The sequence below is a fragment of the Coenobita brevimanus genome, chromosome 28 (assembly GCF_032717465.1).
Source record: "Coenobita brevimanus isolate Jiangsu-jjx chromosome 28, ASM3271746v2, whole genome shotgun sequence".
NCBI classification, from domain to species: Eukaryota; Metazoa; Arthropoda; class Malacostraca; order Decapoda; family Coenobitidae; genus Coenobita; species Coenobita brevimanus.
In genome coordinates, this window is record NC_136981.1 from 4,668,710 (window position 1) to 4,684,913 (window position 16,204).

Sequence of the window (16,204 nt, forward strand, 5' to 3'; positions counted from 1 at the left end):
CTTAGGTGCAGTTGCATACCTATGGTTGATGGGTCTGCTGGGCCAGGCATGACCAGAGTTGAGCAACAACATTTTTGCACTTTTTTTCACCCTCATTCCTACATTTCACATTTTTAAAAATACTGTATTATCCCTTTTCTCAGAGTAGTATGCATTTATTTTTCTTCCTAGATGATTATTTACCTTTTTTTTTCCCTCTCCTTACATGTTTCTTCCTCTCAATATATTCCTTTCTCCTTTCACAGAAACCTCTTTATTGCATTCACCCTAATAATTTTTCCTCTTTTCTACTATTGCTCTTCAACCTTCATATCCCACCAAGCTTTATTACTAAACTCTTTTTACCTTAACTTAGCTTGGATTTTCCTACTTTTGTGGCTTATTGACAGTGCAAAAAAAGGCAATAAGCAGCTATACATTCTTTTCATAACACTTCTTAATGACTAGCATCTGTCATGTTACCCTGTTATTAACTCTAAGCATTGAAGATGTAGAGATGGCAATTTTAGGCCATGCTAGAGTAAAAAGATTATACTGTACATAGTCTCTGTCTCACAACACCACACACAGCTTTTGCATTCTCAGCCAAACACTCCCTACATGTGTTTCACAAGGTTTCCAAATCCACAGCTCTTAATTCACTAACCCTACTCCTCCACTGCTTTAAGTTCATATCTACCTGCCATTGCTCTGTTTCTCTTGTGTACACTATCCCTTTAGTCACGACACTTTCTGCAGTTTTATAACATAAATCATAGTCATATGATCAAAGAAACTATCCTAAAATGTAGGTTGAGGTAAGTGTGATTGTAATTTTGGTACACCACATGCATTTGGTAAGTACACGGTCAACAGATTTGTAAAATGATTACTTCACATACTAGCTAATTTGGGAAGCCAATTATTTTGACAAAAGTTAAGCCTCAACTGTGCTAAATTAATGTCTTATTATGTTGTACAATGCTTTTTCCAAGACACCAGAAGGGAGAACAAATCTCTGCAAATTACTAGGTACCAACATTTAATGCATATCTAGCCTGCAACAAGTATACACACCTATTAAAAGGAAATGTTTACTTTCCACTTCTATGAATTTGATTCAGCTGATGACTATTTGTTTGCCAGGTTATAAAATAAAACTGTAAAAAAAGAAAAAATATTTATTAACTCTCATGAGATTATAAATGCATAATTGTCATCAGTAAGGACACCTAGAAAATTTATAGGACCAGCCTTTTATCAAATGTTGGATTCATGAGCCCATCCCTCACAGCTTTCAACAGATATACTGTATACACCTGTTATTTACACTGACATAACAGGGTCCTTTAATTGTCAAATCTACATGTTAAAATGACTGCTCTGGCAATCCACACCTGCCATATGAAATGCATAAGAAATGTAACTGACCTCTCTATCACAGACAATGGGAAAGGGAAAGTTAAGGAATATTGCTTTTCTTATGTCAGTGTCAAATGACCCTTCTGACCTCTCCAATTTGCCATTGCTACCACCAAACAATATTATTCAATACAGTATATGACTCCTGCTATGGTTAAGGAGACAGAATACCTATCCTTTCAGCACAATGTCTCCTTTTAGTGTAGTCCCTATTAACACTTGAGTACAAAGGTCAAATAATGCTACAGGTCATAAACTAAACAAAACTTAAAATATACATAAGTCATGTCTTAATAGCAATAACTGTAAAAGCATCAATGATGTAGAAAACAGTATCTGCAACTTGTCGCTCAAAATTACTCAACACTGCTAGGTAAAAACAATAGTATCTCATCTTACCCTGTTTAGCAGCACACAAGCTTTTTGTTGTCTTATTTGGAGTCATACAGTGTGACCTCAGGAATAAGGGATGACATACAGAGGCTGCTACAGATCAAGCAGTCGTTAGGTACCGACGTCAATGCATGCAAGCACGTTAGAGCTATTATAACCAAAATGAAACAAAACTAACAGTTTTTGTGAAGCCTTGAACCAGTGTCATTTGACTGTTCACAAGGGAGTGACTTGGCAAAATCTTTCATCCTAAAGAAGAACAAGAATAACTTGGTTCCTTGTACTATAACGAGATCCCTTTGTTTTCGGTATCATAACGTTTACCAACTTTGTAGTGACCATTTGAAATGATCACTCATTAATACCTGCTTGTGAAATGCTGTTCGTATTCAGACCATCTCTTAATCCTCAGCCTTCAGGAGACACCCTAGCTGCAAGTAAACTTGGCCGGTGTTTGCAAGAGTAAAAGAAATAGGTTGCTGAGAAGCTCCTCTCCCTCTACCCCACACCTCGCTTCACTTAACCACAAATCTTTAATAAGAAAGAATTGTCTGACACACCTACCTATACCCAAACAATCACCCTGATTCAAACCCTACGATGAAAAAAAAAATGTTGTCACTATATGCTGCATGATGTTAAACACAGAATTATGAAATAACTGCTGCAGTGACAAAATTTCCTAAGCAATATTTAGTTTGAAAAAACCTAAGAGATCTTACTACAGTAGTATACTACTATAAGAACTTGCAAAAAGGAAAAAACTGCATGAATAAATTCATAATGACAATGTCAAAATTACAAAAATATTGTTAGCTGTAGTCTTCTGACTTAATATCAAAGAAATTTATAAACTTTACTATTTTAGGACCATGATATAACACATCCTCCCAGCACACACACCAAATGTAAATAAAGCTTTGAAATACCAAAATCACCCCCTTCCCCTTAAATATACTACAAGCACAAAAATATCACAACATTAAGTAAATAAAGAGTGGGCTACTGCTAGACAAGTTTAACTGAGACCTCTCTAACTGATGAAGCTAGAAAAAAAAAAAAAAAAAAAAAAAAAAAAAAAAAAAAGTCACCATGAATCCTGTCAGTCATGGGGTGTCTTTTCTTGTAGCATATCCTAGCTATGAACACTATATTTTCTTTAGCTTAAGAGAGACCTCTGACTAAAGGGGTTAAGGTGCATAGTGCACTGTAACATATAAAGAGCACTTGATTAGGCACACATAATTGGTTTACATGAACAATAATAAAATATTCTTAAGACAACTAAAGTATTGGCAACATAATATTACAATAATGTACTTATCTCCTGATACAGTTTTCCCAATTTAATCAGCTGTTCAGATTTAGAACACTGGATTAAGTACAAATAATTAGATGAATAAGATGAACATATAAAATGCAATATTTCACACAAGACTACAAATACAACAACTGTACAATCAACATAGAAATATGAAGACCTGTACATTTGGTGGACCAGGGCCAAACCTCTATGTTCAATGAAACAGGATAGGAGCAATATTTTGCCATGTTTCAGTGCGTCTGGTAATTCTAACCAGCATGAAGCTTGATGCCAATTCACCACATTACTTTAATGAAACACATCCATAACTGTATTGTTTACAAGGGTCCAACATACTTGCATGCATCAACCTTGGTCACCTACTGATAGCCATCTATGCTGCCTGATCTCTGGCAATCTCCCTATTCAATTCCTTATCCTTGAGGACACACTCTATGATCTCATCCCAGGTGTTTTTAGGTTTGCCTCTTGCAGACCCACCCACAACACTCACACTTCTCCCTTTCCTCAACCAATTGTCATCCTCCATCCTCTCCACATGCCCAAACCATCTCAACCTACCCCTCCTTATCGTAACACCAATACAATTCAGTATAATACACAATCACCAGCAGATACTGATACAGGACACAGGATACCAGTATTATACAGTACAACAGTTTACAGCTCTTCATCATGTGGCACCAATGTAAGACACAGCAGGCATCTGTGCAACAATTTAGCAGCAAAAATCACCAGGATATGCACATAAAATAGATCATATGTACTATCAGCAGTATAAATATTTGAATAAACCAGCATAAATTTAAATATCTTTACTTAAATACTTTGGGAACAGCCACTCTCACTATTACCCATTTGGCTTCAGGATAGCCAGAGGCTAGGCAACTGAGGTCCAGCTTATTCAAGCAGGAGACCACCCTACAGTATGTCCCTGGTAGAGTATCATCATCATCATCATCCACGTCTCATTTCCCCTCGTATTATGAGTTCTCTGCAAGATGAAACCAAACTTTGTAAATGGTGCACCAACTATCGTGATCACGAAGGGATCTCAGCTTAGTGGCAACTTTGAGATTTAGCCTAACACCAGCCGCGTCAAGGCACATCATTTAGTCACTGAGGCATATGCACTTGAGTGAATGTGTGTTTAGTGCACCTGGTGAATTTTCTCTCTCTCTCTTTTACTGTCTGAAATTGCTGACCTTTCAGTGTGGATTTCAATTCTGGAAACAAAAAATGCTGTAGGACCCAAATCCAGAGAGTAGGGTGGCTGGGGGACAACAGCTGTCTCGTGCTTCGCCAAAAAGTCATAGAGAAGGAGCAACACATACACCTACACTTCATCATCATTCATCTGTTATGATATTTTTCAAAAAGCTTAGTAGCAGGTAAGGGTGCCCATCATCCACTCACTCAATGACAAGCCAAATGGTTCCTTGTGACCCAGGAAACCATGTACTACACTGAGTGGTAACCAAATAACCAAATTATGGCGCCTGATGGTTTAGCAGGCAATTATGGTGCCTGATGGTTTAGCAGGCAATTAAGACGCTCCGATCAGATTGAGCCAGTGCAGGTTTATATCCAAGGGATGGGAGGAGTTTATTGCTCACGTAATGCCACTCAGGGATGAATGAGGAGGGTCACTCTCATCTTAAATGTCAGGACCAACTTGCCTTGCCTCGAGCTCCTATGCTCCTCATGGTGCAACACAGGATCTGGTGCAACACAGGATCTGGTGCAATACAGGATCAGAGGATGGATGGATGGATGAAGTTTTTCCCAATCTGAAACAGAATTTCACACAAACACATAGCTCTTCAAGATCCATCATTGTTCAACTTGCAACAAATCACAAGGTGAACTAAATATAAGCGCATGTAATTTGATGACTAAGTGACGTGGCGTGATGCGGCTGGTCTTAGACTAAAGCTCAGAGTCGTCAGTACACAGTGCTCCTATTGTGATCACGATATGGCTGTTAGTTGGTGTGCTATTTAATTAGTTCAGTTTCTTTTTGGACAGACCTTGTATAAAACAGAAAACCCACTGGTAACCTCTAAAACTTAAACTGTTTTGCTTAAACACATGGTCGTCTTCAACCTGAGACTTCCACCACATGACTACTTACGTACTTCACAACTTATGCTTTGATAGTGACTAAGTACTCCAGACAACTTTCACTGCTCAATCTCAAATGTTATGTTTTTATTTACTGTTCCAAAATTCTCTTAATGAATCTGATAAAACAAGATCATTTTAAATGTTATGCTTTTTATTTACCGTTCCAAAATTCTCTCAATGAATCTGATAAAACAAGATCATTTACAGTACGGTATTTACCTCTCTGATCAGCTATAATTCTAATCACTTAAAACTTCGGTAGAGTCTAACAACATTATTCTCTTACAAAGCTCTTATCCTCGATTCTCTCCATACTCAAGCTGATATTTTCTTACTCCTGGTGAAATAGTGTGATTCCCAGTTTGGCTTTTTTCTTTTGAGGTGTGTGTGATCTAGAGTGGGGCAGGTGTGAGAGAGCATTTTCTTCCCATCAACTGCATCCTCTGCCAAATAAACCTTCTCAGAATGCAATTTGAAGTGATGGGGCTTTTTATCATGGCAAGCAATATGAACAAGCTTAAGGTTACCCTCTGTGCCATTTTTGTTCTGGTGGTTGAACAGCAGGCTGTGAAAGTATTCCAGATTCACACATGATGCCTTTCGACTATTTAGTGCTGCTTTCAGAGCTGGCAGAATTGTTCTTGATTTTTCAATTCTGTAAAAGAACACCATAAGCAAATCAATAACGGTCAGTTCTGGATGGATTATACTGCAATGAGTAGTAATAAAAATCATTATCCCACCTGATTTTATCTCCTAATGCATGGGTGGATCAATAGAGAGGAATACAAAAGAATAAAAGTAGCTAAAAAAAAAAAAGTTAGAAAGTTAGAAGCCCGGCAAAACAGAAAAAGGAGCTGTATGGACACTAATGTACTTTAACAGGACAAGAATGGGAAAAGTACAGAAGGAACCTGTCCCCCCACTATTTATGCCACCTATTTACTGCGATTGTGGTAGGTGGTGGCGCTCGTCATCCACTTACTCGATGTAGTGCTGCTTTGGGTATCTGTCCTTTCCTCTCTTCTTTCCTTCCTCTTCTGTCTTACTTTCCTTCATTCTTTCCCCCTCCTTCTGCCTAGGGGTGACTTTACATTCCCTCTTCTTTCTTTCCTCTTCCTTCTGCCTAGGGGTGACTCTACAATGGGTGACTAGCCAAATGGATTCCTGTACACCAGGAAACCATTTACTATGTTGGGTTATAACCATATAACCAAATTATGGCACCTGGTGGTTTAGTAAGTAATTAAGGTGCTCCAATTGGACTGAGCTGGTGCAGGTTTAAATCCAAGGAATGGTTGGGGTTTATTGCTCACGTAATGCCACTCAGGGATGAATGAGTCTGGTCACTCTCTTCTTAAATGTCAGGATCAACTTGCCTAGCCCCAGGCTCCTACACTCCTCATTGGGCGACACAGGATTGGATGATGGATGGATGGATGGATTTACTGCGGCCATCATTAAATCTAATACTCAGATTTTATATTCTCAAGTGTGAAGTACCGGTGCATATGCTCTGACAGCTAAGCTGTTTGTTTGCTTCATAACATGCATCACATATCAAATCTGCCACCAGTGAGGTAACAATGCCATGAATCATACCAGCTGCATAGTACCTGCCACAGAGCAATCATTCCGAGACATCATGCTCGTTATGACGTGCAAACACGATTTATGGTGAATATTTTACAAAAGTATCTTAAAATGCCAAATAAATTCGTCATCGGATCAGAATCTCTGAGGTTGGATCTGAAATGACACCAAAAAACGTCATCAGAATCTCAAAGGGTTAAGAAGAATGTGGACAATCAGTAGTTCCCGCCAAAATCCACTGTTAGCATGACATTCACTTGATCAGGCGTTGTATTGTCCTGTGCATGAAATGAGTATGTAGGAGTTTTTTCACTGCTAGTGTGCTGGAATATATGGTGGGATATTGTTGTGGTGGGTTTGATAATGTTTGTGCAATGATTGTTTTATGTGCATAGGTGAGCTATGTGTCTCTGACAGGGGTTTTGTGTACTGGAACCGGCTGCTGTATAGAACTGTGCACCTTTCATATCAAGGTAGTCTTTGACAGGGAGGACTTTATAGTCAGAGTGTAAGTGAGCTGTGGGAGTGGTTTTGGTGCAGTCAGTGGTAATGCATATGGCATTGTTCTAAATGATTTGCAAGGTGTTGCAGTGGATATTAGACAGGATGAAAGTCCATGCCAGAGAGGCATAGGACATCAATAATCTCATGTATTGTCTGTAAAGTAAGAAGAGTGTTTTCATGAAGGCATCAGTGAAAGCTTTAAGCAGACTCCTTGGATTAAAAACTCTCTTTTGAACTGAATAAAACTGCCTGGAGGTAGCTACTATATACTCTTTTCATAAAACTACCATCTCTCCATCTTCTATGTTGAGCTGTAGCAACAGGTTAACATTAGAATATGGTGCTAGACACAAAGAAGTGCTATGGAAAGACTGTAGAGTCATGCTCTTGTCATTTTATGTCACTCAGTTAAAGAAATAAGCTGCAAAAAGATGAAACTCTGGGCCTGTTACAAAGCAAAGGGTATAGTAAGATTGAAAAACATAAAATGTCATCAGAGTGGAGAGGTTAAATCAACAGAGCACAACAACAATAACTAAAGTGCTATTCTACTAACACATGATCTAGGTTCCACGTAGAAAAGATGATGCGTGTCTCTCTTGATTCATAGGGGTTAATGAAGTGGACAGTAGGGCAGGAGGGGCAGTTATAAGGCCCCTCACACTGGAAGAGACCATGTGTATCACATAGACGCTCCTTGACACCAGCTGACCGATCGAAGTAACTTGAATTGTACCTGGACACGAAAATAATGCATGTGATTACAAAGACTACATTCCATAATCTATAGTACATTTAGTTCTCACTTAACCTCTTGAGCCCTGAGACATAATTTGATTTTATTCTTGCCATCCTGACGAATCATTCAGCTGAGGACAGACTTTCAAACTGGAGGGGTCAGATTTTGCCTCACTAAGCCTTCTTAATATGAGAGAACTTTCCTTAGCTAGGTAAAGGTGTTGGGGGGGGGGGGAGGAAAGGACATTATCCGGATTTAATGGGTTAATGCCTGGGATGTGGTAAAGCAAATTTTTTATGAACCACGAGGAGGAATGAGTAAAAACTGAGTCTTACAAGAGTACCAACTTAGCCTACAAGGAAAAACTTTTAAGAGAAACCAAGTTAAACTGAGAACTAACTGCACCATACTGTACAGAGTTACACATTTTTTATAACTATCCAGACATTATGCTGTAGGTTCTCACTTTACATTAGCCTAGATTTAGGGATTAATTTTACACTGCAATTCATACCATCATCCAAAAACTTTGGCATGCATCTTCCCAAGGTGAATTTAGTTTATCAAGTTAGTTGTATTTAATATTTAGAATATTTGTAACTATACTGTTTTTACTCTAACTTGGTGCAGATCTTTGTCCCTTTGCAGCTTATTTCATGTAGGTCAATGGCAGAAAAAGGCAATGTTGCAGCTGTAGCTACATCCTTTCTACAGGACTTCTTCATGACTAGCCCTAACATCATATTTTTATGTAAATCTGTTGTTACAACTCAGCATTTACAACTGAGTGATGGCAATTTTAGGCAAAGTTAGGGTAAAAACAGTCCAGTCCAGCAGTAATCTTGGAACCACTAGCCCTATGCCACTACATGCTTCCCACCCACCACCAAACCCAAGGAAAATGCAACTGCAAACCATGGTCGCAGTACAGAGCAGTGGCCTTGGAGCAGCCTAACACGCCAGCTGCAGGAAGGACAAGGAAACGAGACTGTGAAATCTTCTCATGTCATGTGTTCTTCCCACAAAAACAAATTTCGGTCATGACAGAAAATTTGTCTTACATCACATCTGTTTTCTGCAGGAAGAAAAAGGATAGGACAGCGGAGAATCTAGCATCTGGGGTATTTCACTTAAAAATAAATCTACGTGTCTGTAAACATTCTAGTGAATCCCTCTCCTGCACTACACCTGGAACTGTGTTGTGCATTCAGTGATATTAGTTTCCCAAGGCTGGTACTCCAGGACTCAGATCCATCGCTTAATTATAAATATAAATGCATATTGTCATCCTAACTTCTTTTTCTAACCATAAGATGAATTAGGTGCAATCCAGAAAGCAAGAAGAGTGAAAAATAACAAATGGAAAAATAATCAAGTGCAACCCTGCTGAAATGGACCATCATTCACTCACTTGATGTTGTACTGTTTACTTCTTCCTTAGGTGACTTTACAATGAGTGACAAGCCTAATGGTTTCCTGTAACTTAAGAAACCATTTTCAACATTGGGTGGTAACAATATACCCGGTATATAATCAAATAATCGGGTGATATGGAGCCTAAAGTGGTGTCTCTGTTAACTGGATGGAGATGCAAATGCAATGTCCATTCAGGATCCAAACCTCCACGCACTTCCCTGCGCCTCACCACAGCATGGGTCAGTCCTACAGGGGTGATTGCTTGTCTGTTGTTTATGGGATTGCTTGACAAGACAGACCTGGTTTGATCTACTACTACTACTGTACACACCATTCAAGCACCCAGAATCCTGAATACACCTCAGAAGCTTACCAAACCAAAATATAAGATACTGGTACCAGTATGATTCTGGAGAAGCAAAGGCTGAACTAATGAGATGCTAGAATAAAAGGAGGGTTGAATAATATGATATTAGTGTAACAAATTTTACGTTTTGAATAAAACTCACCTAGAATTGCTAAGATGCCGCTTAAAGAATGCAAGTGCACGGGCTATGTGTGGGTGGTCTTGGGTTGTGTTAGCCATTAGGTCTTGCTTGGCATGGTGTAGATAACCTCGCATTCTTGTCTCAGCACTGTTACGCATCACACCTTCCTTTGTCTTGAATTTTGTGTCCAGTCCTGAAGTAAATTACACAATCAGTGACAGAGAGGAAAACTTATATATACAGGATGGTCCATATGTAATGCTCCTCTTCCACTCTGCCAGGCAATTTCTTGTAATGCTGTGGGGATGGCTCAGTCAGTGTTATTAATGTCTATCCTGCATCATCTATTCTTTTCCTACTCCCGCTGCCACATGCAGGCTCACTCCAGCATACTCAGCTGTCACTGCGACACACAAGATACTGCCGGATGAATTTCATGGAGACAGCTATTACAGGCCACCCTGTATATCGGTACCGGTATGAATACATAACCTATATACATTACCAACAACTATAAAATTATTCAAAGACCAATGCGATCATAAATATCTGTTCAAAGAAAAGTAAAGGACCTTTCCCTTCAGCTGTATGGAAGACCATTTCTTTACCAATAACCAAGACAAGGTTTCAAATCTCCCAGGGATAACATAAGGTTTTTCAACCATATAATACTAACAGGGGTGTGGGCTGTACCTTAAGATTTTCCAGACAATGTCAGCCTAGCCTTCAGCCCCTAAGCATTGCAAGGTGTGATATGGGACTGAATTTTGTTCTTTTAATTCAACTTGCAAAAGGAACCGTAATCTAATTCCTCTCAGGTATTTTTGCATATTTTCAGGCAGTTTTCCACTATGGTTGCTTCTGGTCTAAGTGTCCTACGAACCTCTAACTCAACAAAGCCTGCTCCCTCCTGGCAACTCCTCCATTCAACAATGTTGTGAATGGCAACACCAATGCAGGTCTACTATTGCTGGGGCAGGGTGGAAATCATCATCACTAATAACACTGTGTCAGTGCTGAAAACCACTGCTAAATTAGTGGTGGCTGAGAAGATTACTGTTACAAGCTTGTAGAGGTTGAATTTATGCAGTATCCTGTAGCTGCTGCATTTCCAGCCAGATGGCCAATAAAATCTCTGAGTATGACTAGCTGGAAGCTCATCTTTTGCAGTGCCCACCAGGTGAGTTAACAGCTACACAACAAAGCCAAATTATGGTTACAGCAAGGCTGGTGGAGCTTTACTTTGAGGTGTGACGAGTTATCCACCACCATTGTAGGTCACCTACCTTAAGCTACAAAACTCTGGATTGTGGCGATATCAATAAAGAAGGCTGACCAGAGTTCAGATGTAGAACTACAGGCACAGAGTAATGTAAAAAGCCATGACAGCAGTATGTGTGGTAACTTAAAGCTGCCTTAGAAGAAATAACTTACATCATGCACAGTCAGAAGGAAAAAATTAAGCTATCAATATGAAGGCTACAGCAAAGAGAACAACAAAAACAAAGGAATAACCCATACCTCTGAACCAATCTACATCATCCTCTCTTGATGTGAGTGAGGCAGCGCTAACAGCAGTTATGGCAAGAAGCTTCAACATTGATGCTGCTCTGTCTGATGTCAGAGGTTCCTGTAAACATTCCATCACCTTCTTGTGTATGGACGGCTGTCGCTGAAGACAAGCATGAAGGAAGGCTGCCAATTTGTGCATACTGTCTGACATCCCACCATCACCAATACCCGTGGGTGATAGGTACAAATGTGTTCCAGCTGACAGAACCTCAAAGTACTCTTCATCCACTTCAGTGTCATCATCTAGGCACACAATAATGTCTTGTTCTTTCTGAAAGACATTCATCAAGAAATCTAATTAAGTATATATCTGAAAACCTACTGTATAATGATCTTCACTAATATAATTTTTTAAACATATGGGGTGAGGTCCACAGCAAAAACCCAGGTTCAGGTTATGAATCAGAGCAGAAAGCTTGTATGTAAATAAATAAAATATGGTCAAAGATTTTGCACCCTGAGAATTCCAAAATAATATGACCTTCTACTTTAATAAAAATATATTAAAAATAAAAATCTATACCATTTCTTAGGTAACATACAATGATCCTATTGGGACTTACCACAAATATAAAACTTAGCCATATATTGTCATTATCTTGGTAGAATATTATTGCACGCAAAAGTGTTAATATTGGGGGTGGGGTTATGAGGGGTAGACCGAGAAAGACATGGGACGAGGTCATTAAGTGTGACCTTAGGGTTAAGGGACTGAACAGGGAGGCTGCAATGGATCGTGCAGCATGGAGAGCCGCCATTAGGTGACCAAGGCCGACACATGCAAGCATGTTGGAGCCTTTAAAAACGAAAACGAAAACAGTTACGGTACATCATGTGAGCATGGAAGTGAAAGTTGCTGCATGACAGCATTATGAGAATCACTCTCATGTACAAAAGTGAAGTTTGGACCTTGCAGGAAAGACACAAAGTCAAGAGATCTTAGAATGCCCTTTTTTTATGAAATTACCCTTAACGGTGTCAATTTATCCAAACCTAACCTAAATTTCTGTAACAGCCCAACTTTATGTATCATAATCTAATTTATTTTATGCTAACAGCCCTGGATAAGTTCCTAACCTAACCTACTGCATACCTTGTGTGATCATATCTTCAGTGTTTATTGATGGATCCTCTTGATACTTTTATTAAAAACACACTTCTGTACAGCATTACGAAGTCACTGAATCAATTCTGAGGTTGCTAAAATCAATATTAATTTTTAGGAGGTGGTCTAAGGTCTTCCTGAAGATTACTCAAATGCCTTAAAGATAATCAAACCTCCCAGCATAAGAACTACCGTCACTCATAATCTAACAGCACTAATATATCATTAATGACCAATACGTGGCACCCGGAACTTCCTAAGGTATCTCTGAAGCTAAAATGACCCCAATGTCAAGAGACGTACGCAGGACCGAACAGGAAATATTCCCGTTCTGACGCTGCAACATAAGCTGTTTGTCAACATGGGGCTATCACAATCTAAATGGCACTAACCTTATATCCAAACTTAACTTTGCACTTCTTCAGGAATTCAGTGAAGGTTGATGCCACAATGCCTGCCTTTTTCGAGGAACCACGAACTGCGACAACAAAATGAGACATCTCTCCCCAAACATATCGTCGTTTGCTTTGTTATTGTTGTCGTCAGCGTTGCCAACTGAATATTCTCTCAATCCGCTAGACTGGTCTTGAAAAGTTGTAAAAAATCCGCCAGATTAGGGGAAATCAGCCGAAAAAAACGCCAGACAGAAGATAAAAAACAGGTAGATATAGAGTAAAAATATAAAAAAAACTCCAAGCCGGATTGGTTTTAAAACCTATAGATTTAGCGTTAAAACCGCTACATTAGCAATACTGGTTGTCGTCACCTGAACGCACGTTTTCCCTTAATTTTTGTCTGATAATGCAAATGAAAATTGTTTATTTGATTATATCCAAGCCACACATTATTTATTATTATTATTATTGTTATTATTATTATTATTTTTATTATTATTATTAGTTTCTACCTTTGTCAGCGAGGTACGAGCAAGGCCATTTAAATCCGAAAGCACGGGAATGTCGCCTTACACCCCTTGGATTCCTAGATTATATTGATGGCTATCTACTGCACCTACCAAGTTTCATGCCTTTACGACAAACTGTATGTCCTGTGGTCCCCTTTTGAAGATTCTCGACATGCTACACTTGGCGCGTGTCACGTGCCACGTGGACCGCCTGGGTGCGATGAAACCTGTCAAATACAAGTTTTAAAGAACTGGGCTATCATATGGTGCAAACCAAGCAGTGATCGGCCCTGTGGTTGCTGAGCTATCAGCTTCTCAAAAGCGTTACGGTCGGGCCGGGTCGGGCCGTTCATTTGAGAGAAAACGTCGCTATTAGTTGGGAGACTTGCTCGTAAGTACTACTACTGCTGCTACTACTACTACAACTGCTGCTGCTGCTGCTGCTACTACTACTACTACTACTACTACTACTACTATTATTATTATTATTATTATTATTATTATTATTATTATTATTTACCGTAGTTGAAGGACACACACACACACACACACACACACACACACACACACACACACACACACACACACACACACACACGCACGTCCCCATACTATCATATTCAGCAAGATACACAGATTCATGAGCACAGGATCGTGTATAAAACGAACACCTAAAAACTTTGAGATCTCCCCATAGCGGCGGTACTGCCTAGATGTCCTCTTTTCCTTATACCAGTGTTGTTCATGAATAAATTTGTCTTTTACGGCGAGATGATAGTCGCTGGGAAGGAGGAAGGTGGGGGTGGGGGAGATTGTGAGGCGCGCTCCGAGAAACTTCTTGGTTGTATATTCTAAGGGACATTGGAGACTTCGTAGCACTTTTTCCGTGGCGATTTATTTAGCATAGTGCACCTAAAGTATTCTTGTATGGTGTCACGTTTAAATATCTACATAGTTTGCCTAAGTAACATTCAGGGGGATATAGAGATGTAATATACAGAATAAATCGCTAGAGAAGAGGTGTTACACAGAATCCAAAGCCCCAGTTATAAAATACTAGCCCTTCACGATTATCACCGTCGTTCATGGCAAGCACATTATTTCTGGTCCATATCTGCAGGAATTAATTAACCTCCAAGGGAAAAGATCACCTGAAAATTCTCTCTCTCTCTCTCTCTCTCTCTCTCTCTCTCTCTCTCTCTCTCTCTTGTCGCAGTGTACATTCCTTCTCCTTCCGCACCCTCAGCCTTATCAAGCAAAGAAACTTATACAAAAATTCGTTCCCAGTGTCTCGGCTGAAAAGTTGCCCAGCGGAACATATAATCAGGCACGGATACGCTAGAGGGAAAAAGAAAGAAAGAAAGAAAAAAGAAAGAAAGCAGCAATTAAAGAAAATGAATTAAATAAGTATCTTACATAAATGTTATCACAGAATCATTTAAACTAAAAGAGGGCTATTTTATTTGGATGAATGAACTGAGTGGTAATTCCGCTCGAAATGGGCCCCCTCCCCTCCCCTTTTCAAAATGCTGGATCGGCCCTGCATATGTAAGTAAGAAGACCTTGGAGGCTTAGACAATATAAGCAAAGTATTATGCTTACTAGTAAAAAGGAAACACTCAAAGCAAACAGTAAATCAAATAAATCTTTAACGATGCAAATAAATCTTTCAGTATGTGTCGTTATGTACCTTCTAAAACCCATATTCTCATCTGTTAAGGAAGCTCCCTGACACCTTTACCTAAGCGGTTTATTTTTTTGTTTGTTACACCTTACTATTCACTTCTGTGTCACTTAAATGATACCGGTGCCACCATTTTCGACATTAATAACAGAAGATGATAGCCTACTAACCAGCCTTATCCAAAAGTAAATCGCTACGGAAAAGATACTAAGGCTCTTAGCAGACTAGAATAAGGAGAAAAATTCAATGACCAAAACGCCCTTCCCCCAATATATAGATAGATGGATTGACTGATAGATAGATATAGATAGAAAGAAATAAAGATAGAGATGCAGACAGATAAAGAGAGATAGACAGATATAGAGACAAATATTCGTATTCTATTTTCTGAATTTACACGATTGGATAATTTTTAAGTTACTTTTGGAGATTTCTTAACCCCTCTTCAATACCGATTTATTTTGCATAGAGCACGAAATTAGAACGACATAAAAACGTGTAAGAAAATGTTTCAATATGCAAAATAAATCACTAAGGTAGAGGTGCCACGAAGCCTCCTGTGCCATCTTAAACGCGGCCATCTGATTCCGACCTCAATTTAACGCAGCCTGTTCTAAAATCATCCACTTTGTCACTCCCACACACTTTCATTGTTTAGATATACAAAATATTTTCCTATTCAAAGATACAATTAAAAGATATACAAATAAATAAATAAATAAATAAATAGATCTCTGAATAACAATGCCAGAATATCTTAAATATTCCGTTATATAAAGGGATAATCTTGCGCAATAAATCCGGGCGATAAATCTTGCAGCATCTGGCAGTAAAGTCTTTATGTGAGCGGGGAGGCAAGATACGCACCCTGAGTCTGAGGATTTCCCAACACCTTTTCCTTGGTGATTTATTCTGCGTATTAAACCTCACTATACTCTCTCTCTCTCTCTCTCT

At 39.1% G+C, this 16,204-nt stretch overlaps 1 protein-coding gene across 1 annotated transcript; it reads right to left on the bottom strand.

Annotated features, from left to right (window-relative positions):
- Window positions 1–5,478: 5,478 nt before the first annotated feature.
- Drep4 (DNA fragmentation factor-related protein 4) lies at window positions 5,479–13,162 on the bottom strand. Its single transcript, XM_080268478.1, has 5 exons — window positions 13,055–13,162; window positions 11,507–11,828; window positions 10,007–10,178; window positions 7,899–8,078; window positions 5,479–5,900 (listed from the first exon to the last, which is right to left on the bottom strand). Exons 1-5 carry the CDS (start codon window positions 13,160–13,162, stop codon window positions 5,561–5,563), a joined length of 1,122 nt encoding a protein of 373 aa, XP_080124604.1. The 3' UTR covers window positions 5,479–5,560.
- Between the last annotated feature and the right edge of the window lie 3,042 nt (window positions 13,163–16,204).

Excerpts from the sequence above, each read along its gene's own strand:
- Drep4 (XM_080268478.1), bottom strand. The coding sequence starts at position 13,162 with ATGTCTCATTTTGTTGTCGCAGTTCGTGGTTCCTCGAAAAAGGCAGGC. Across the intron at positions 11,829-13,054 it reads AAGTTAAGTTTGGATATAAG|AAAGAACAAGACATTATTGT; the intron begins GTTAGTGCCATT and ends AATGTCTTTCAG. Across the intron at positions 10,179-11,506 it reads TGATGTAGATTGGTTCAGAG|GACTGGACACAAAATTCAAG; the intron begins GTATGGGTTATT and ends AATTTACTTCAG.